At 40.4% G+C, this 24,427-nt stretch overlaps 1 protein-coding gene across 7 annotated transcripts in view; it reads right to left on the reverse strand.

The window, feature by feature from the left end:
• TRIM9 (tripartite motif containing 9) overlaps window positions 1–14,798 on the reverse strand; it is a 105,237-nt gene extending 90,439 nt beyond the window's left edge. For all 7 annotated transcript variants that reach the window (XM_047767312.1, XM_047767316.1, XM_047767313.1 and 4 more), the window contains exon 1: window positions 13,451–14,798. In XM_047767312.1, coding sequence (XP_047623268.1) covers window positions 13,451–14,272 — 822 coding nt within the window. In that variant the 5' untranslated portion in view covers window positions 14,273–14,798. The remainder of the gene's footprint in view (window positions 1–13,450) is intronic.
• Between the last annotated feature and the right edge of the window lie 9,629 nt (window positions 14,799–24,427).

A 24,427-nucleotide genomic window follows, 5' to 3' on the forward strand; every position in this document is an offset into this window, starting at 1 on the left:
ATCTCAACAAGCTGAATTGATGCTATCTTTCTGGAAAGTCAGCTTCACACAAATAAATCAGCAGTAGATGAGGATTAACCACCTACGTGTACTGGCTAATGACAGAAGCTGGCTACTCCCACCCCAAAGAACAATGTTTAGCATTCTACTTCCAAAGCAAATTCTTTAAAGAACAGTTTCCTTTTTTTTTTTTAATGATTTTTATTTTTTCCATTATAGTTGGTTTACAGTGTTCTGTCAATTTTCTACTGGGTACAGCAAGGTGACCCAGTCATACATTCTTTTCCTCACATTATTCTCTATCATGCTCCATCATAAGTGACTAGATATAGTTTCCAGTGCTACACAGCAGGATCACATTGCTTATCCATTCCAAAGGCAATAGTTTGCATCAGTTTTCTTTTTGATCAGAGCTCTTAGTATAAAACATGCAGCTCTGATGCAGTTCTATGCAAGGCTAATGAAAAACAGTTTTATTTGGCTGTGCTTTAATCCAGTCTTCAACAATAGGCTTTTCCAGGTCACATATTACTTTTTATATTTATGGTAAAAGGCAGGTCAGTCTTTTCTTGAAGAGGAATATATGTATTTTTTTTCAAACCATCTCAGCAAAAGGTATAAGAAAAAATTGAAAGTGTACATAAAGCTAATATCTGCTTACAGTTTGAACATATTTCTGTTTTCCTGAATAGACTTACAAATGTTTTAGATCCATAGAAATAAAGACACTTAAAATGCAAAAAATATATTTATTCTTTTATATCATCTCTGCCTACAAATTTTGAGATGATTATTTTGTTAGAAGAGGGACAATGAATCCATGGCTGAGCTGATAGGACCTTACTGCCCATCTGTCACTTGCTTGGTTCTGACAAGAAGGAAGAGGTAATCTGGCCTACCCAGCCCACCTCTGATGATCTGGTCTATGGAATATTTAACACACTTCTCTCTCCCTTCCCTCAACCCCATATTTCCCTCTTTAAATTTTTTTTGTCACAAGGAACTTAAGAGACAAGTGACTCAATTTCTGAGTAATTTTCACTGATGAGAACTCAAAGATCTCAGTTATTTGTTACATCATTGTACTTGTGACCGCAAAAACTCTGCTGTGCAGGTCATATATTTCATGTGATTATGAGAAAGTAGGACAGAACAGCAGTTGAACACAGGAGCTCTGGAGTTGGGATAGCCTGGATTCAAAGCTTGGCTCTGCCTCTTACAATTGGTACGGCTTTATAACCTTTCTGTGCCCTAGTTTTCTCATAGGAAGATGTGTGAATTCTGAAGATTAAATGAGAAAGTGCCTGGAAGAAGCTTAGCACAGTACCTGGCACATTGTAAGTGCCTGGCCCTTTTTCACAAAAAGTGTGAAATACAAGTTTTCAAATTAATTATTACTGTCAGGGCTCAAACGAGAAACTTAAAATTTTGGGCTATCTGCTAAGCATTAATCTTCTTACTGATTCTTTTTTTATTAAACAAACCTTTAAAAAAACCTTCTAGGGGCAGAAAGAGGGAAACAGAGGTATAAAAGAGACATAGGAAACAGTCTATGACTTTTGAGTTACTAGGATCCAGTAGAAGCTTTAAAAATATGCAATTATAACACAGTGGGAGGATGTTTAGTGTTAGAATACAGAGATAGGAGCTATGGAGGGGGCATGGATGGAAGCTCGAAGAGGGTTTGAATCACATTGTGAAAGGGAAAGGGGTTGAAATGACCAACTCTGTTTCAGACATTCAGGTATAAGCGGGAGTTGAAACTCTGGAGTAAATGGGTCTCTAAAGACAGGTGTGCTAAGGAGGACAGAAAAATCAGTGATGTTTCTTTACTCATGGCTAGAAATTGAAGACCAGTTTTCTTGCTCTTTCAGCTTAACATGAATCACTCAAAATCTTTTTTTACAGTTAAGGAAAAAACGCGTCTAGGGACCTGCTGTATAGCACGGGGAACTATATTCAATACCTTGTAATAACCTATAGTAGAAAAGAATCTGAAAAAGAATATATATATAACTGAATCACTTTGCTGGACACCTAAAACATTATAAATCAACTATACTTAATTAAAAAAGAAGTATCTATAATGAAACCCAGCTGCGGTGGGGAACTCAGAGCAGCACACAGGCTCCTGGCTGGCAGGCTGGTCTGGGGCAAGGTGTTGAGGTTAGCTCACGGGAGCTGGGCTTGCCAAGCTTAGTCAGGAGATTTGAAGGTCTAGTTTAAGAAAAGTGTGGAGGGCAGGCTTGGTGAACAGGAAGAAGGCTGGTGGAGAAGTTAGCTGGAAGATCATGAGGTCAAGAAGGAAGAGGTAACTTGGACAGGTAGATGGGACTATGATTGCATCCATGGGCAACAGCTGCGGTGTAAACAAGAAAAGTTAAAAAGATGGCAAAGCCAGGACCAAATAAAAATGAAATGAAGATTTTCTTTGACGATGATGTCAAGTGCATTCTGCTTTTTTTGGTTTTGTTTTGTGGGTTTTGTTTTTTGTTTTTTGTGTTTTTTTTTGGTCTTTTTGTCTTTTCTAGGGCCGCACTGGTGGCACATGGAGGTTCCCAGGCTAGGGGTTGAATTGGAGCTGTAGCCGCCAGCCTATGCCAGAGCCACAGCAATGCCAGATCTGAGCCTTGTCTGCGACCTACACCACAGCTCGTGGCAATGCCGGATCCTTAACCCACTGAGCGAGGCCAGGGATCAAACTTGCAACCTCATGGTTCCTAGATGGGCTCGTTTCCACTGCACCATGACGGGAACACCTGCTTGGGTTTTTCTGAGTAATCTTACGCTAAGATAGTTCTCATTTTAAGACAGGAGCTTAGTTTAGGGTTGGGGGTAAAACTGCTGTTAGAATACCCCAGGGTTTTTTGGCTTTGTGATGTCTTTTGGGGTGAATCTGACATGCTGCTGACAAAATCTAGATGGTCTCTGATAATACAGGCTTACAACATTTTTTTTTTTTTTAATGGCCGTACCTGAGGCATATGGAGTTTCCCAGGCTAGGGGTCAAATTGGAGCTATAGTCACTGGCTTAGGCCACAGCCACAGCAATGCTAGATCCAAGTTGCATCTGCAACCTACACACAGCTTACGGCAATGCCGGATCCTTAAGCCACTGAGCAAGGCCAGAGATTGAAACTTCGTCTTCATGGATACTAGTCAGATTCGTTTTTGCTGAGCCACGATGGGAACTCCCCTGGGGGCCATTTTACACTAACTCTTCTTCCAAGGTTAAAAACTGATCCTGGATGTCAATATGAAAATATTAGAAAGTCTGAGATGTAATAGGCTGGGCACTGCTCAGCTTTCACATACTGTTCTGCTCTGCTGTCACAAGAGCAGCATTAGTTTTGACCTTTTAATATTGTTCTTTTTTTGCTTTATCAAAAGGACTTTAAAACAATCTACTTTGGAGTTTCCCTGTGGTGCAACAGGGTCAGTGGTGTTTCTGCAACACCAGGATGGAGGTTCAATCCCCAGCCCAGCACAGTGGATTAAAGAATCTGGCCTTGCTGCAAGATGCGGAGTGGCCAAAAAAGGAAAAAAACAAATAATTTATTTCTATCTACCACGAATTAATGAAAAACACTATCAAACCAATCATTTGACATCATGCATACAAAGCCTAAAAAGTGTCAAAAGTAGATCAAAGCAGTTACTTTTAATTATAATACATTAGTATTACTGATGTCTAAAATAATCTTTTTTAGTTATTTACACTAGAAAGAAAAGTAACATTAAATGTATGTATATGGGTACTACAAAATTTATATTAATTGTTTTTACCCTTTTTACTTTAATATTTAAGGAATAACATAAAATTCAACTTTTACTATTTAAGAATAACATCAGATTTAGGGATAGGCTTACTAGGGAGATTTGTCCACAGGCTGGAGTTTGAGAGTCATCTATAAACACAAGAAATTAAGAACGCTGACCTCCTTTTCTGACTTCTTGGCTAATCATTGCCTACAGTGCTGTTTCTGAAACTTGCGTGGAAGCAAAAAGAGCTTCCATAACCCAAGTGTCCATCAACAGATGAACGGGTAAAGAAAATTTGGTGTATATGTAAACACACACACACACAATGGAGTGGTAGTCAGTCATAAAAAATAAATAAGGAAACCCTGCCATTTGTGACAACAGATGGACCTTGAGGGCATTATGCTAAGTGAAATAAGTCAGAGAAAGACAAATACTTTACAGGTGGAATCTAAAAAAGCTGAACTCTGGAGTTCCCGACTTAGCTCAGCAGTAACAAACTCAACTAGTATCCATGAGGACGCAGGTTTGATCTCTGGCCTTGCTCAGTGGATTAAGGACCTGGTATTGCCCTGAGCTGTGGAGTAGGTCGCAGATGTGGCTTGGATCTAGCATTGCTGTGGCTGTGGCCTAGACCAGTGGCTATAGCTCCAATTTGACCCCTAGCCTGGGAAATTCCATATACCATGGGTGCAGCCCTAAAAAGACAAAATAAAATAAAATAAAAAAGCTGAACTCAAAGAAATAGAGAGCAGAAGGGTGGTTGCAGGGGCGGGGAGTGGGGTGGTGGCAGTTGGGGGTAAGTGGAGAGATGTTGGTTAAAGGATACAAATTTCCAGCTATGGGATGAATAAATTATTGTATTCTATTGTAGAGCATGGTGACTATAATTCACAATGCTGTTTTATATACTTGCAAGTTGTTAAGAGAGTAAATCTTAAAAGTTATCACTGTAAGTAAAAAGGGTAATTATATGAGGGGATGGAAGTGTTAACTAACCTCACTGTGATAACCAGTTTATGATATATACGTGTCTCAAATCATCACATTGGACACCTTAAATTTACATATTATCAATAATGTCTCAATACAGCTGAAAAAATGAAAAAAGGAAACTAACAAACAAAAAATTATTTCCACAGTCAGATAAGTTTGGAAAATTACTAGGTTGAAGCAAGTAGATTTCTTTGCTTCAAGAGTGAGTGGTATATTGACATAATGCCCAATATGAACCACCAAGAGCATGTTTAGGGAGTCATAAACTTATTTAATTATGGAAATGAACTTTGTGGGAACACACTTTAAAAATGCCAATCTAGAGAATGGGTCAAAACAGCATGTATATCTTCAGAAGTTTCTTGCCTTTGAAAACAAACAAAATTGATTATTGGCAGAAGTTTGATTTCATAACCTCCCTGTCCGGCATATTGGCCTTAACTGTAACATCATCAAAAATGCCAAGTAATTTAGAGCTGTTTAAAAAAAAAAATTCCCTTAGGCTTCTTTGTAGGCAATCTCTCCTAAGAACAGAAGAAACTAGTCAATAAATCAGCAAAAGTTACACAGTGGTAAATGAGTAGACAGTATTAGATTAAATATTATATAATTTCAGCTTCTTGAATCATAAAGATTTTTTTTTAATCTATGGCATCAGAATGCAGTCTGCCAAGTATAATATTCTAGAGACAATACTTATAATTAATAAGAATTCGTATCTTTTGGAAACTATTATATACAGGATGGATAAACAACAAGGTCCTACCATATAATGCAGGGAATTATATTCAGTATCCTGTGATAAACCATAACGGAAAATAATGTGAAAAATAAAATATATAACTGAATCACTTTGCTGTACAGCAGAACTTAACACAGCATTGTAAATCAACTAAACTTCAATAAAAATTTTAAAAAAGAATTAGCATCTTCAAATACAAATGTTTATGTGTGTTAAATCATATGCTTTTATAAGTAAATCAGGACTTCTCAGTTGAAAGTGTCAGAAAACCAACATAAACCAGCAAAAGCAAAAAAGGAAGGGGAGGAGAGCTTACTTGCCTGCCTGCTTGCATCTCTCACAAGTGTCCTATCTTAATAAATCTATTTCTTGCCTATCAAAAAAAAAAAAAAAGGAAGGGGAGGTTTGTTAAATCATATATCTGAAAAGGCAGGATGGGATAGTCAGCCTTGGTCATGAAGGGCTTCAGGGACTCAAACGGTATTCTCAGAGTTCTGTGTTTATTAGCTCTGTATCTTACTTTCTTCTACTAATGTAGGAGGAGGAGGAAGAAGGCATGGACACAGGTACCTCCTGGCTTTTATTCCAGCTACAACAAGCCCAGAGGAAAGCAAGGCTTTTCTGTCCATGACTCATTATTTATAAACTTCAGAAAAGGACTCTAGATTGGCTTGTACTGCGTGCTCATCCTTTGAATGAATTCCTTTGGCCAGAGAGAGGGTTTGATGATGGGTCAGGCCTATGTCACATGCTCTTCTACTTGGCCAGGTAAAGTAGAGCACTGGATTGGCAGCCCCACCAGAATCGCAAGGACTGGGCAGAGGCAGGGATGTGACAGTGAGGGGAGGCACCTAATTAGTGAGAAGGGTACTGCCATTAAAGACCAAAACACTAAAACCCATGGCTACAAAACCAAAACTAAAAAACACAAAACACTAAACCCCCTGGCTACTAAAGCTCTTCTTTTCTTCTAACAAATAGACAGACTTCTTGAAATGAAACTGTATGGCTCCTCCACTCCCAACCCAATCACAGGTTGAAAGGAGGTACCAGAGTTGGTGCAAAATCATGTTTGCCATCTTCTGTCATCCTTCCTCCACTCAGCAAGTGAGGGACCACTTTGCTCTCAGTGGCCACATTGACCATGAAACATAATGGCAGTGGGAATAAGCACACAAACTACTTGGTGGTGGAGCACTACTGGAGAGAGGAAGCACAGAGCTACAGCTGTCCTTGTTCTCTGCGCTTCTCTGTCTACTTTTTCTTCATCATCAGCTGACCCAGTTTCTTCTGTTTGAAGCACCTCAAGAAATTAGTGTGGTAGTTAAAATGCAGAAGACCCAGGGAGAGCAAAAAGGCTTTCTTCTGCACTCAGATTGGCTACCTCGTAGACTGTATAAGAAGTGCTGGTCAGTGCCTCCCTCCCCCGATGCTCACAAAGGCATTCTGCCCTGGGCTTTCTTCCAGCTGAGCGGTGAAACTAGGAGCTAGATTTGTATCAAGGGTCTGTCCATCAGGGCCAGAACTAGGGTGAGAGGAATTGAGGCACTTTCTTTGGGTGCAGAATTTAAAGGGGTGCCCCAAACCTCAGTCATTGACATAAATGACATTTTAATGCAATGTTTTCATACAACAAAAATGAATACCAAAGAATCCATGATTAAAAGAACACAAGAATCCAAAGAACACAAGATCAAAATCTTAAACAAAGACAGTATCAGTATTTTCCCTTTTGACTCGGGCTCTAATATGGCTCAGCATGGCCCTATTACTGACCTTGTCTTTAATCAAAATGTTGATCTGCCATTATACATTTTTTTTTTGCATTTTTTAAAGATATTGCCTTACAATATTTTTTATCCCGATGACTGAGTTTTGGTGCCCCTTCAGTTTTCCACCCCAGGTGAACTCCTCACTTGTCTTACCCAAGTCTTCTGCATCCACCTCATTAAAGGGGCGGGCTTGTGACCTAGGTAGTTATCAGTAAACCCATGACTCAAGATGAACCACTCAGAGTGTTTCTCTACACTTGAAAATGTGGCCTAAGGAACACAGAGAAACTAGTTAGATGAGAGAGAACACTTGAACTGAAAAGTCATGCTGCATGAGGAATGGAGAAATCATGTCAGGCCTTGTGCAGGCCAAGGAAGCCCATCCACAGAGAGTTAGGCATGTGCCAGGTTGTATTATTTGCTCAAAATATTCTCTGCCCTCCTCTATAAAGCCCTCCTCTGGTGCCTCTCTGTTGGAAGAGTGAAATTCCTGCAGATTGGATGACTGTTGGCCACATGACTTGTTTTAGCCAGTGGAATATAAGCAGAAGTGACATACCATGTCTGAGTGGAAACTTCAAGTGCCAACTGAGTGGTTCTGCTTTCTTCCTTACTCTTTGACATAATGTTGCCATATTCCAAATATGCATTTTCAGCCTAAGTTCCAGAATAAGGAGGATGTGGAGAAGGGTTACAACTACTCTCTGTGGGTATTGGTGTAATAAATTATATTATAATGTTGTATTTCACTGAGATTTGGAAATTGTTTGTTACTGTAGCATAACTTAGTCCAAGGTGACTGATACACAGAGAATGAATTTAATCTCTAGCTTTACAGTTCCATTCTCCTTGCGAGTTGATTTTATTTCCCTCGAAATCCTCTAAGACCCCCAAGTGGGTTTCTTTCCTTACAATGAACCATCCCTGATAAAGGACAATATTATTCAAAGCTCTTTTATCTTTATTTATTTATTTATTTATTTTGCTTTTTAGGGCTGCGCATGAGGCATATGGAGGTTCCCAGGCTAGTGGTTGAATCAGAGCTACAGCTGCTAGCCTACACCACAGCCACAGCAACGTGGGATCCGAGCTATGTCTGCAACCTTCAGCACAATGTTAAGGCAATGTCAGATCCTAAACCCACTGAGCGAGGCCGGGATTGAACCCGCAACCTCATGGTTCCTAGCTGAGTTTGTTAACCACTGAGCCACGACGGGAACTCTGAAACTCTTTTGTCTTTAAACATTTATCATGTAATGGGTTCTAGTTTCTTCCGTGGCAAAGTTAAGTTACATGCATACACATACTTTAAAAGGTATTTAGGTAAGGAGTTCCTAGGTGAGAGAAGAGCAATGCATTGTACTCATGGTAAGGACAATTTTTACCTGTGCATTATTCTTATTACTCAAAGACAGATATTGTGAGAGTTTTCTTTTACTTTTTTTTTCAAAACTGATTTGACCTGAAATTCCAATAAATAGCATCTTTTCATGGTATATACAGGAAGAACAATTTCTGCTACTTCAAAGTGTATCTTCATTGGAGAATCTGAAAAAAACCGAGTTGCATCACTTATCATTTTAGCTTTGTAATTGAAAAACAAATTTTGTTTCTTTGGCCACACCTGCTGCATATAGAAGTTCCAAGGCCAGGGATCAAATCTGAGTTGCAGCTGTGACCTACACCACAGCTGCTGCAATGCCAGAGCCTTAACCCACTGCACTGGGCCAGGATCAAACCTGCATCTCAGCAGCAACTGAAGCTGCCGCAGAGGCAACAGCAGATCCTTAACCTGATGAGCTAGAGCGGGAACTCTCAAAATACTTTTGTGTAACATACAAATGCATCTTGTATAGTGTTCTTGTTCCTTGGGCTTAATTCAACCAGCTGTTCTCTCAGGATCCATGAGGATGTGGCTCACTTTCAGGCCACCTTCAAGAGCAGCCTCTGTACTGTATTCTGTACTCTGTAAGGAGCAAAGTATCCTAAGTTGGGAGATGAGATTTTTATGCAATAACTGTAGACTAGTGAGACAATAACTTCTGTTTTATGTGTGAAAACTTTGTTTTGCCAAACTGAAAGTAGTAAGTTATAAACATTTGAATTATTTTTTCAAAATACTTTAATAAATATAGTTTTAGCTCTTTTACATCCTATGGGTATGAAGCACAGAGAGACTATGAGGCTTGCTTAAAGTTACCAGTGAGTAAGTGGCAGCCTCAGATCTGGAACCCAAAACCTCACCTTGCTCTATCTACTTTGCCTCAGTACAAAGAGGAACAATCCATTCCTCTGTAACATTCTCCTTAATACCTGAAAGAATGTTTACACTGTACACAAAATATTCTGATTATACTAGAAGTAAATTTTTAAAAAGTTAAAAACATGGACATATGTTACTTCTTATATTTACCACAGGAATATATAGATTAGATGTATTTGCTGCTGCTCATATATATATATATAAAATTGAACATCACTTTAGTTACATTAAATAACACACTTACTACACAAATATTTGATGAGAGGCCAACATATCACAAAGCAGGTATTTTTTCCAGAATATGTTGAAGATGAAAGCATAATAACTGATGGTTGGAGTTCCCATCGTGGCGCAGTGGTTAACGAATCCGACTAGGAACCATGAGGTTGCGGGTTCGGTCCCTGCCCTTGCTCAGTGGGTTAACGATCCGGCGTGGCCGTGAGCTGTGGTTGCAGACGTGGCTCGGATCCTGCGTTGCTGTGGCTCTGGCGTAGGCCAGTGGCTACAGCTCCGGTTCAACCCCTAGCCTGGGAACCTCCATATGCCGTGGGAGCGGCCCAAGAAATAGCAACAACAACAACAAAAAAAAAAAAAACAAAAAAAACTGATGGTTTATTTTAAAATGTTTAGACTGCGAATATTTGTTTTAAAATAAGAAGGAAAGTGAGAAATAATATTTAAGACAAGATTCAAAATGAATAATCAGTGTTTAGGTTAGGAAGGAAAAGAAAATTCTTGCTCAACAGTACAAAAACAAAGGAATGGTTACAAATATATTACTGATTCAGGGATTGATAAACTATACCAGGAATTCAAAGATAATGTTAGATTTAGAAATACGAATTGCTAGAATTACAAAGTAATAATAGTGATTCCAATTGCCTATATGGAAGTGTCTACAAAAATATTTTCTTTGTGTGTGTGTAGTAATTCTTTATACCAACCTAAGTTTGATTAAGGAATAGAACAAATGCTGATATTAAATAAAAGTGTTACTAGATATTTGTCTTATAAGTCCACTTCCTGTATTATTATTTTTCATGGATTTTGAAGGCCATATATGTCTGAAAAGTGTTTTAATTTGGTCAACTGACAACTAATGAATTTCAACCAGTTGTTTTAAAACCACTTACAAGATAAACATCAGCCATTTTGTCTTGAATGTGTAAGATGTTGGCTTCCTGAGAGAAACACTTATTCACAGAGTTTTCTTTATCACTAGAAATGACTATTAACAAGAACATTCAGATCTAATGATAACCTGTGTTGATAACTACCCAACTTTGGGAGAACTACTTAGTGTAATTCTTTGTTTTCCACGTTTTGAAGGACATAGAAATTCTGGCCCATGAGCTTTTTGTGAGGATGGAAGATAAACAGACTGTATGAAAAACTGAATATTAACACGTTAACTACCTTATCAAAGAGATAAGGTGGGGGAGTAATATTTGTTGTTCATCTAACAGATGATAAGTGAAGGTTAAATCTGTCATCCTTTTGCCTTGTAATTCTTGGAGCTTAATAATCTTGATACTGACTGAACAAAAATTATTAACTACTATTTTGAAAAAAAGTGCAAAAGATCAGAGAAAAAAATAAATCAATATTCCTTTCCTAGCCTACTTATATCTTATTGTTTAGCAGATATCCAAATTTCAACTCTGCACCACAGTGTCTACTCACTACATCCATTACCAACAAAGCAAATGGTTTAACATTTCAAATCTACATGGAGCTTGACAGAGATTTAAAGGTTGCCTTTGGTCTTAATGGACAAAGTATAGGTTCTTCTGTACAGAAGAATAATGTTGTGGTTTGACCATCCTAATTAGCTTGTACCTCTAAGTTCTTCTTCTAGACAGGATGATTAATTTCTAAAATTCCAAGGATAGTCTTGTAGGGCAATTTTAACATAGGTAATAATGAACAGTTTAAGAGCGAAATCATAATATGAAGAAAAAATTGTCCACAAACAAAAGTTTTAAAATTTCAAAAATTAAATATTTAAAAATTTAAATTGAAATGTTTAAAAAATAGTGGCATGTGCCTTAGGTGGGGGCTCAAATTTGTGCTAAATTGAATCTCCATCAGTACTCATGTGGCTTAATCGGTCATAGGGGAGGCTGTAAACATGGATCACCTTCAATTAATATTGAGTTGAGCTTTCCTATTGCTGAAAATGGTGATCATTTATTTTTTCTTGCTGTAAATAAAACATTCAAGAATTAAGCCCAGGGCCTTTCTCAAAGACTAAACTTTCTAGTCTCCAAGGAATGGTGGGACACTGAGTGGGGAATAGCTGAAGCCTGAACACCATCTCTGCTGCCCTGCCTCATCCTTGGGCTTGCAGCTCAATAATGTGAAGTAAACCTCCTGAACCCCTGCTTTGCCCTTTGCACCCCCAACTAAATGGATTATTTAAAAAGTAAAAGTCAAATTCATGCACATCTTCTCAAGAGTGGTTTCCTTCTTCTAAGCAGTGTGGGCAATAACATTATAAAGATCTCTTTCCTCATGAAGTGTGTGTGTGTGTGTGTGTGTGTTGAGGGAGCAATAGATAAATACAAAAGTAACTTGATAATTAAAATATACAGCATGTTAGTTAGTGATAAGTACTATTGAGAAAAATAAAACAGGGAGAGAACTAGGGGATCAGAAGGTCTCACTGCAAGGGTGAAGTCTAAGCAATGATCTGAAGGAGGCAAGAGAGTGAACTATTCAGATACAGGGTATGGTCTCAGGCTGAAGGAATATCAGATGCAAAGGCCCTGGGGCCAGAGGGGGCCTGGTGGTGGTGGAGGAACAAGAGGGACAGGGTGGCTGAAGCAGAGGGAATGTGAGGAAACGAATTTGATGAGAACAAACGGCAGCAGATCATGTAAGGCTCTGGTGTATCATCTAAGGGCTGTCTAGGAAAAGTGGGGGACAATTGGAGGATTGTGAAAAGAGTAGTGGCATGACTTAACAAGTTGTTAAAGGCCCTGTTCTTGAAGCTAGCTTTGGCAGAGGTGACATCAAAAGAGATGAGATAAATTTGTTAACAGCAGTCTCAAAGTTACACAGACAACTACTGACAAAAGGAAAGGGTTGAATCCTGGACAAATGGGTGTGTGGGTGATCAGTAGGAGGGGGGTAGCTGGGGATTGTGAGATGCACCTGCCTAGCTTTCAGGTCGCGACCGCGCAGAAACCTCCAGTCCTGCTACTCTCACCCAGATTCCCTCTGCGAGGGTCAGGGCCACAGCCTTCAGGCCGCGTTGTCATGGCGACTACAGGATTTTTTTTTTTTTTTTTCCTTCAACCCACTCCCCACTCATATGCCTTCTGCGCGCAAAGCACCCTGACCCGCATCCTTTACAGACCGGACGCGGGGTCTCGGCCAGCGCCGAGGTATCAGTATTCTGTTCGTGGCTCTTTTCCCCACCCCCACCGCGACTCCAGGCGTCAGCCTATCCAGGAGCTCCAGCTCCCAGTGGTCTGCCTGCTCAGCCGCCCCCATCTTCTCCCTGGGGGATCACGGCTGGAGCCCCACAACCACCTCTGCCCTGGAGCGTCCCTGGCAACCCCAAGCATAGCCGCGGGTTGGCCCAGTTATGCATCGCTTTCCTGCACGCTGGTGGCGGCCTAGAGCTGCCGGTCAGCTCTGGGAGTGGGCGCCCTGCACCCGGCTCGCAGGCAGCGCGCCCCGGGAGACCCGCTCTACGCACCCCCGAAACAAGTCTCTAGAGAGGTTCCCACTCCCCTGTGCGCCGTGTAAGGTCCCTCTGCGCCTCCTGCAATGCGCAAGGCAGGGGAAAGCAGGTATTTGAGGCACCTGCATTGCGCCCCCGCTGGTATGCACTGTGCGCCAAAGGACAGTGCGAAACCAGAAGATCAGAGGCGCGGGGAGTTAGGGATGGGTTTTCTTAGGACTCACCTTGTGCAGTTTCCACATGGCCCCCAATGCCTTGACTTCGTGGCTGGAGTGCTTGCCCTCCTCTAAGCACTGGTAGCACACGGGCATCTTGCACTGCACGCAGTACATGCTGTGGTTCTCCAGCTCGTGGTCTGTACAGGTGGAGACCTTTCGCGGGCTCAGCCGCCGGCTCACGCGGCCTTGGGCCGGGGGCACCAGGCGGTGCTTGGCTAGGGGCCCCCGGGGTGGGTGGCAGCGCAGGCGGCACGGATCACAGTAGAAGACATCGCACTGTTCGCACATGACGGTGGCCTCCTTGGGCGCCTTCTCGCAGAGCTGGCACTTAAGGGCCGCCGCTTTGCTCTGCTGGTAGCGGTCAATTACCCCTTCCAGGACGCGGTTCTTGGGAAAGCCGCGGAGTCCCCGGTCATCCAGGATGAGGCTGCGGTGGCACTGGGGGCAGGTGATACAGGAGTTGCGGGGCACCGGGGCCAAGGCCGGTGACAGGTGGGTGGCCGGTGGCGGCATAGCTGGGGGAAACACTCGAACGCCGTTGGGGGACTTCTGGCACGGGGTAGTGGGGGCGCTGGCGAAACCCCCGTAGGAGCCATAGCCGCTGTCCGCCTCGCTGTACAGGCTCATCTTGTCCAGGTCCAGATAGTCATAGTCGGAGACCCCGGAGCCCGAGGCCCGTCGGCTTTGAGGGGACTCCGACTCCGGGGTCTGCACCAGGATGTTGCGGGCGCACGCCTGACATATATTGTGAGAGCAGGGCAGTATGATGGGCTCCCGGTAGAAGGAGCCACACACGGGGCATTTTAATTCTTCTTCCATCTCTTCCATGGGGACTGGGCTGGGAGCGAAGCAGCGGCGGCTGCAACCGGCGCCTGAGCTGACGAGTGGCCGACGGGCCTGTCTTGTCCAGCACCTTGGCCAGCAGCGGCGGCTGTGGCAGTGGCGCCTTTCCGCGTCGCCTAGGCGCCGACTCCTGGTGAGGCGCTCTCTCTGTGAGCCACAGAACAGCAGCGGCGCGCGCCAACCCGGGGCCGCCCCCTCCTATCCTCCTAGTCCCGCCCCAGCCTGTAAACAGCGGCCTATTGGACGGCGGGCGAGAGAGCAAAGTTCTCATTGGCCACAAGACCCGTACTTCTCTCTCCTCCGCAGGCCACAGGGGGTTTGGTGGAGGACTCTGAGGATGTGGGGAATCTTCGCTCCTGGCTTCAAGATCTCGGGAGGGGGCCGGCGCGCGGAGGCGAGGGGACCGGGAAAGAGGAATTAGGCGGGATGACTCATCTCTCGCCTCGCTTCCTTCCGACCTCCGGCGCAGTCACCCGAGAGCGGGGCGTGAGAAACCCCTCTCCGCAGCGAGGGGGCTGGCGGAGGGGCTGGTGCTTGCCGCTAGCGTCTGCATTTGGTTTGTTTGGTTTGCAGCTCTGGTCGCCGCGCCGACCTCCCCTCGGTTGGCACTGCGCCTCGCAGGGGACCCTCCTTCTTCCGCTGCTGGCACCGCCTCACCCAGGCCTAGGTTTCTGTACTGCAGCCGGGCGTTTCTCCCCCTCAGGAATCCGAGAAAGCCCGCCCCTGGCGCTGCCGCATCCCGTAGTCTGACGGCGCCGGCCGCGAGCCCCGGAGGGAGTCCTCTTCGCTTCTTTCACCCTCAGTTTTTTGCTGTCTCAAAGGTGATTTATAATATCGACTACCTAATGTTGCCATGAGATTTAAACTAGGTCATGGGTGTAAAGGTTTGGTATATTAGTTAAAAGCTTTGCCCCCTTCATTTCACGCTTTCAATTCAGGCTGGGCCCTGAGGCTGCTTACTGTTTGGTGTGAACATTTCTAGGTCCCCTGCCCCCTCTCAGTTACAACCACTCCCCACCCCCGCAGCGCCCAAATCTCAGGCAGTGCCTGGCTGAGCTTTCACAAGGCCAGCAGAACCTTTGGTTCAACTGAGGCAGAAATGGGTTGCCTGAGTGCCTACAGTTTAGAAAACTAGTTCTGGACACGAAACGTTGTGTCACTGTGAAGTCTCATGTGTCTCCAAATAGACTTATTCAATGTTATGTGGCCCGAGCATCTACCACAGCTTCCAGGATGATGGTTTCTTTCCATTTCTTCAGGGAAAGTGTGTGGCGATGATGGTGATTGGGGGGTGGGGTGGGGAACTAGTTCTAGTGTTAGTCTTCATATATTAAGCATGCTTCTCCCTCTCCCCAAACATTGCTGCCCCTTGCCGGCGGAACTGATTGGGTTTTTTTGTTTCGTTTTGTTTTTGTAATGAGATGTATTTATTTTGGTTTTCAATCATTAAAACATTTTTCCAGTTCTTGAAGATGTGTCTAATTTATCCAACAAACATACACAGTAATAACATAATGGCAACAAGAAAATTGCTTTCAGGAAGCCAGATTAGGAAAAGGGGGCCAGAATGAGAAATCAGAATTTAGAGTCCTCTAATTTTTTCTTTTAAAAAGTTTAAAAACTAGTACAATGAACACCCATATTGACACTCTTCACCTGGGTTCCACTAGTCGTTAAATATGTTATAAATACCATGTTTGCTTTATTACCAATATCTTCCTCAGGCTCAACAGATCCCAGTGTTGTCTGAGACTTTTTTTTTTTTAAGGGTCGCACACCCAGCACCTGGAAGTTCCCAGGCTAGGGATCAAATCCCAGCAGCACCTGCGACCTACACCACAGCTCAAGGCAACTTGGAATCCTTAACCCATTTGATCCTTAACCTCATGGATACTAGTCGGATTCATTTCCACTGCACCACAAAGGGAACTCCTGGGATCTTTTTGATCTTTTAAACAGCTTCATCACAATGTCCTGTCTGGACATTGCCCTGTGAAACTGTATAGCATATTATTCTCCTATCACCAGAGCTGTTGGTCTGGTATTCTCAAAGGTACTGCAGATCTGAGTGGGCTACCTGCTGTTACAACTTGGAAATGGGCCCTTTTATGGTCTAAGAAAATCACCAGAACTCAACATTAATTGAACTGGTCATTAACTTTTGTCAGATGGCCTGCAGAACTGTTGATTTGATGATGCGGGCCAAAAAAAAAAAAAAAAACCCACTCCCTCCCCCAAATTTTTAAGCGACATAGTGATACTCTGAGATAGTAACTTATTTGAAGGAGTACATGGCTGTCTTTTGCTAAACGATTCATGAAGTAAATGACAAAAATTCCTCTCAAGATCTAAGAAATCTTCCAATTTTCAGTCTTCCAAAAAAGAGATAACTTGATTATGTGCAGCTCATTGAAACGACTTTACTGCACAGGAAAAAAAAAGCCAACAGCAACAAAAAATGCAGACTTTTTTAATCCTGCCCTTAGAGAAATAGTCCAATAAACTAGGTTATCTTTCCAACACCTTCTTCAATTGCAATAAAAACAGCATGTGATCATTGTTTAGGGAAAAAAAGTTCTCATTGTTATTTAAAGTTATGCTAATCCCAAATGCTATGTGATTTATTTTTAACCTAGCTTTTAACTAGTTTTGAATATCCAAAGACATATAAGTACTGTTTACAGATACTGAACTTATTCATGTGAGTGGAACATTATCAATATCTACAGGATACATCTAATTTATAGATCTCAAGAGAATTTGCTAATAAAAGTAATTAATTTTAATAAATTGTTAGGAAGGAGTGCCAGTACCACTCATAATTTACAATACTTTAAATGACTTTTATATGCATTTGGCCAGCTGTAGTAGCCTTGGGCCAGTGCTTTGGACATTTCAAGGTGAGCAGCTGTTACTCTTTTTTTTTTTGGCTACATGTCCAGGGCATATTGAAGTTCCCAGGCCAGGGATCTAACCGGTGACACAGGAGTAACCCAAGCTGGGAACTCCAGAGCAGCTGTTAGTCTTTTATGAGTTTGAGCTTTGCTTATTACAGTATATCAACTGCTAGGGATTGAATGTGTGTCTCCAAAATTCCTATCTTGAAATCTTAACACCCAAGGTGATGGTATTAGGAGGTATGGTCCTTGGAAAAACTTTCGTGAATGGAATTAGTGCCCTTATAAAAGTGGCCCAATAAAGCTCCCTTGCCCCCTCCCATTATATGAAGTTACCATGAGAAGACCACCATTGTAAGGAAGCAGACCCTTACCAGATAACAATTTTGCCCATACCTTAATTTTGTACTTCCCAGCTTCCAGAGCTGTGACAGGCTAATTTATGTTGTTTACAATCTACCCCGTCTGTGGTATTTTGTTTCAGCAGCCTGAACAGACTAAGACATCAACTAAGAATCTGTTTATTAGCAGAAAATTTATGCTTAGCTCAAAATAAAAATAGTCTTAAGGAATGTCTGTGGTGTACTACATTACTGGTTTCACAGAAACACAACAGAATGCGGATTATAATATATCAATATATAAAGATTTGATCTATTATGAAACATATTGAGATAATTTAATTGTTAGATTTGGCTAGGAATTAGCTAAATCAATTTAATCAGGAGATTTATATGACTATCATTTATTACCAGGCAGTAATAAATTTATTTACATGCAAAACTTAGTTCAATCTCTGTAATAACAAGAGATGGGTACAATTATCCCCATTTTAAAGATAAGTAAACTGAGGATAAGCAAAGTACTGAAGGTCAAATATTGGTAAGGTTATAGGATTTCTTTCTTTCTCCATTCATTCATCATTCAACAAAATGCTGAGCTCTACTCTGTCAGGTTCTATGTGTGATAAATAGCCAAAATGATTTTTGTTAACTTTTATGCTTATTCTGCATAACTTCCCTGATTGTTTATCATTTTCTTAATTTATTTCTCTAAAATATTTTTATATTTTCCTCTCATATTGCAGTATTTGTCCATAATGTACGTTAAAGCTCTCCCAAAGGGTTGTGTTCAAAGGGAAATAAAAATCTGAGTTGATATTATAGAAACACTATAAAGAATATCTTCTCTCTTCCAGCTGGTAATCAGCCTATGCCCTGAAGCATGAAGATTGATGGCCCTGTAATTTCATCATTCCAGGGGTGACTGCAGATGTTCTCATTTGTGTAAAGTGTTTGATTATCCTCTGAAACTTACTATTCACTCAGATGATGTTCTTTAGCAATGAGCTGAGCAAATTTAAAATGCACTAACAGCTTTTCCATTTTTTTAAAAAAGACGAATGTTTTCTGATGAAAACTTAGAGGTGTTTTCCTATTTACTTTTGACTATAATGCTTGATTATTAGCACAGCAGTCTCTGACTCTAAAGAATGAACACTCAGAGAAGAAAGAATTCTCTGTCTTCTCCCCACATTCCCTTTTAGAGACACCAATCCTTCGGTACAGGGGAAAAGTCAATGGAAGAAAGGAGCTGATTATAGGCTCTGGAACTTTAAGATTGTCTGATATCTAGTTAAAAATATTCTGTATTTACTTTGTGTTAAGGATATTGCTGAATGTGGTTTATAAAAGTTGCATTACTTGAAAGTAATGGAAGTGGTATTCTATTTCAAAAGAAATTCTGGGGAAACTTTTTCTTTTTCTTTTTGTCTTTTTAGGGCTGCACCTGCAGCATATGGAAGTTCCCAGGCTAGGGGTTGAATCGGGCTGCAGCTGCCAGCTACACCACAGCCACAACAATGCAGGACCCGAGCTGTGTCTGAGACCTACACCACAGCTCAGGGCAATGCCAGATCCTTAACCCACTGAGCAAGGCCAGGGATTGAACCTGTGTCCTCATGGATACAAGTTGGATTTGGTAACACAAAGCCACAATGGCAATGCCCATTAAAAAACTTTTTTTAATGGGGTAATTTAACCCAATAATATTTAATTTTAAACTTTTGATATTTGTGCCATCTTGTAACAACTTCCACATTTATTTTCTGTTGATATTCTTTTGTCTTTTTAACTATGCAATAATTATAGTAAATTAAGAGGGTTTTGCCCATTTAGTACTACTGGAAGATGACCTTATTCAAATTTTGTAGTATTTCTAACTATTTGTAATATATGACGAATACTTTGGAAGGGGTAGACAGGAGAATCTATGAAGATGAAAGTTTAATGTATCTTATATTAAGGTAATACGGTTGCAGGATAAATCCAGGAGACTCAGCTTGTGAATAATAAGAATCCTAGAAAGAGGAAAAGGCACAGATGGAGGAAAAATCACAACTGAAAGAATAGTTTTCCTTAATCAAATAAGTATATGAGATTACAGAGTGAAAGGATTTTATTTTTTTATTTTTATTTTTTTGTCTTTTTGTTTTTTTCTAGGGCCACACCCACGGCCTATGGGAGGTTCCCAGGCTAGGGGTCTAATCAGAGCTATAGCTGCTGGCCTACACCAGAGCCACAGCAACGCCAGATCCGAGCCATGTCTGTGACCTACAACACAGCTCTAGGCAATGCAGGATCCTTAACCCACTGAGCAAGGCCAGGGATCGAACCCGCAACCTCATGGTTCCTAGTCAGATTCGTTAACCACTGAGCCACGATGGGAACTCCAGATTGAAAAGATTTTAGAATTATCTACAAAGACATTGATTTAAAAAAAGACCCAAGCACATACAGATAAAATTCTTGAACTCCAAGGAAAAAAGGAACATCTATAAGTTCCCAGTGAGAAAAATCTTAATTATAAAAAGAAAAGAATCAGATTGGCATTGGACTTCTTTTTGCAGCCTGGAAGGCAGGAAGAATGTGAAATAAAATCCTCAGCTTAATAAAGGTAAAAGAAGGCATCCTAAGTATTGTATAGGCAGCCAAGAGATCACTCGATTGTCCAGTTAAAGGAAGACTGAAAGAATTTAGGGGACATAGCACTCACATATTTCATCTAAGGAAATTACTTAAGAAAGGATTTTAAACTAAATAAATCTGAGAGTCTTCGAGATGGGGTAAGGAGCTAATGTGAAAGTAAAAGTATTCTGAAGATCTGATATCACTGAGAGAAAAACTGTGAAAGGATAGGTGAGAAATAGAATATTTTTGTTGGAGGAATTATTCATTATCTTTTATTTTTCACGTAATAGTAAATAAATTCATATATTATGAGGTCTGAAAAAGAAATATAACTATTAGCATAATGGGAAGAACAATGGAACTCACAATTAACAAACATGGGGAAAATACTATGTGAAACTTTGTGACAGCAAATTTTAAAGCCTAATGAAATGGATATTTTCCTGGCAAAGTATTCACAAAAGCTTCACAGATAAGCAAAAGCTAAGAGAATTCAGCAACACTAAACCAGCTTTAGAACAAATACTAAAGGAATTTCACTAGGCAGAAAAGAAAAGGCTGCAATAGGAAACAAAAATACCGCAAATGACGAGGCTCACCAGTAAAGGTATATATACAGTAAAGATATAAAATCATCCACATGCAATTATGCCACCAAAAGAAGAAATCATGAGAAGAGGTGGGAGATGCAAGACACTGGAGATGCACTTGCAATTAAGAGACCAACAACTTAAAACAATATCATATATATATAGACTCTTATATCAAAAATTCAGAATAACTGCAAACCAAAAGTCTACAATTGATACAAAAACAAGTAAGAAAAATCAACTAAAATACAACACTAAAGATAATCAACAACCAGAAGAGGAGAGAAGACGGGAAGAAAAAAGAGCAACAAAAACGAATCCAAAGCAACTATTAAAATGGCAATAAGAACATACATATCAATAATTACCTTAAATGTTAATGGACTAAATGCCACAACCAAACGACACAGACTGGCTGAATAAATAAAAAAACAAGATCCATACATACACTGTCTTCACTTCTAGGGACACATACAAATTGAAAGGGAGAGGATGAAAGAAAATATTCCATGCAAACGGGAATCAAAAGAAAGCTGGAGTAGCAATACACATATCAGACAAAATAGACTTTAAAGTGAAGAACATTTTAAGGGACAAGGAAGGTCACTACGTAATGATCAAAGGATCAATCCAAGAAGATGATATAACAATTTTAAATATCTACACACCCAACATAGGTTCACCACAATATATAAGGCAACTATTAACAACCTTAAGAGGACAATCAACGATAACACAATCATAGTGGGGGACTTTACAGCAATGGACAGATCATCCAGAGAGAAAATCAATAAGGAAACACAGGCCCTGAATGAAGCCAGATGGACTTAATTGATAATTATAGGGCATTCCATCCAAAAGCAACAGAATACACATTTTTCAAAAGTGCACATGGAACATTCTCTAAGATTGATCACATCCTGGGCTACAAATCCAGCCTCAGTAACTTTAAGAAAATTGAAATCATATCAAGCATCTTTTCCAACCACAACGCTATATGACTGGAAATCAACAACAAGAAAATAAATGCAAAAAACACAAACACGTGGAGACTAAATCACATGCTACTAAACAACCAATGGATCACTGAAGAAATCAAAGAGGAAATTAAAAAATACCTAGGAGCAAATGACAACAAAAATATGACACTCCAAAACCTATGGGATGCAGCAAACGCCATTCTAAGAGGAAAGTTTATAGCAATAAAAGCCTGCCTCAGGAAACAAGAAAAAGCTCAAATAAACAAGCTAACTTTACAGCTAAAACAGATCGAGAGAGAAGAACAGACAAGACCTAATGTTAGCAGAAGGAAAGAAATCATAAAGATCAGAGCAGAAATCAATGAAATAGAAACAAAGGAAATCACAGAATAGATCAATGAAATGAAAAGATAGTTCTTTGAAAAGATCAATAAAATTGATAAACCCTTAGCCAGACTTATCAAGAAAAAAAGAGAGATGACTCAAATCAATAAAATTAGAAATGAAAAAGGAGAAGTAACAACGGACATCACAGAAATACAAAGGATCATAAGAGACTACTACATGCAACTATACGCCAATAAAATGGAAAACCTAGAAGAAATGGACAAATTCTTAGAAAGGTACAATCTTCCAGGACTAAACCAAGATGAAATAGAAAAGATGAATAGAACCATCACAAGAACTGAAATTGAAACTGTAATTTAAAAACTGCCAACAAAAAAAAGTCCAGGACCAGATGGCTTCACAGGCAAATTCTATCAAACATTTAGAGAAGAGCTAAGACCTATCCTTCTGAAACTATTCCAAAAATTGCAGAGGAAGGGATACTCCCAAACTCATTCTATGAGGCCACCATCACCCTGATACCAAAACCAGACAAAAATACCACAAAAAAAAAGAAAACTACAGGCCAATTTCACTGATGAACATTGATGCAAAAATCCTCAACAAAATACTAGCAAACCGCATCCAACAATACATCAAAAGGATTGTATGTCATGATCAAGTGGGATTTATCCCAGGGATGCAAGGGTTCTTCAATATCTGCAAATCAATCAGTGTGATACACCACATTAACAAATGGAAGAATAAAAACCATATGATCCTCTCAATAGAAACAGAAAAAGCCTTTGGCAAAATCTAACACCCATTTCTGACAAAAACCCTTCAGAAAGTGGGCATAGAGGGAACCTATCTCAACATAATAGAGGCCACATACTGCAAACCCACAGCTATCATCATTCTCAATGGTGAAAAGCTGAAAGAATTCCCACTGAGATCAGGAACAAGACAAGGATGTCCGGTCTCACCACTACTATTCAACATAGTTTTGGAAGTCCTAGCCACAGCAGTCAGAGAAGTAAAAGAGATAAAAGGAATCCAAATTGGAAAGGAAGAAGTAAAACTATCACTATTTGCAGATGACATGATACTATACCTAGAGAATCCTAAAGACTCTACCAGAAAACTATTAGAGCTCATCCATGAATTTGGCAAAGTTTCAGAATACAAAATTAACACACAGAAATTGATGGCATTTCTATACACTAACAATCAAAGAGCAGAAAGAGAAATTAGGGAAGCAATCCCATTTACCATCACATCCAAAAGAATGAAATACCTAGGAGTAAACCTACCTAAAGAGACAAAAGACCTGTACTCTGAAAACTATAAGACACTGATGAAAGAAATCAAAGATGACACAAATAGATGGAAAGACATACCATGCTCTTGGATTGGAAGAGTCAATATTATCAAAATGACTATACTACCCAAGGCAATCTACATATTCAATGCAATCCCTATCAAATTAACAAGGACATTTTTCACAGAACTTGAACAAAATATTTTAACGTTTGTTTGGAAGCACAAAAGACCCAGAATAGCCAAAGACATCATGAAAATGAAAAATGGAGCTGGAGGCATCAGGCTCCATGCCTTCAGACTATACTTCAAAGAAACAATCATCAAAACTATATGATACTGGCACAAAGACAGAAATATAGATCAGTGGAACAGGATAGCAAGCCCAGAATTAAACCCATGCACCTACATCTATGACAAAGGAGGCAAGAATATACAATGGAGAAAAGACAGCCTGTTCAGTAAGTGGTGCTGGGAAAACTGGACAGCCACATGGACAAGAATGAAAGTAGAACACTCCCTAACACCATATACAAAAATAAACTCAAAATGGAATAAAGACATAGATATAAGACCAGACACTATAAAACTCTTAGAGGAAAACATAGGCCAAACACTCTCTGACTTAAACGACAGCAATATCTTCTCAGATCCATCTCTTAGAGCAATGACAATAAAAAGAAAAATAAACAAATGGGACCTAATCAAACTTAAAAGTTTCTGCACAGCAAAGGAAACCCTAAACAAAACGAAAGGACAGCCCACAGAATGGGAGAAAATCTTTGCAAATGAAGTGACTGACAAGGGATTAATCTCCAAAATTTATAAACACCTCCTACCACTCAATACCAAAAAAACAAACCACCCCATCAAAAAATGGGCAGATGATCTAAACAGACAATTCTCCAAAGAAGACATACAGATGGCCAAAAAAACACATGAAAAGATGTTCAACATCACTCCTTATTAGAGAAATGCACATCAAAACCACTATGAGGTACCACCTTACACCAGCCAGGATGACTGTCATCCAAAAGTCGACAAACAATAAGTGCTG

This window comes from Phacochoerus africanus, chromosome 2 (assembly GCF_016906955.1).
Source record: "Phacochoerus africanus isolate WHEZ1 chromosome 2, ROS_Pafr_v1, whole genome shotgun sequence".
NCBI classification, from domain to species: domain Eukaryota; kingdom Metazoa; phylum Chordata; class Mammalia; order Artiodactyla; family Suidae; genus Phacochoerus; species Phacochoerus africanus.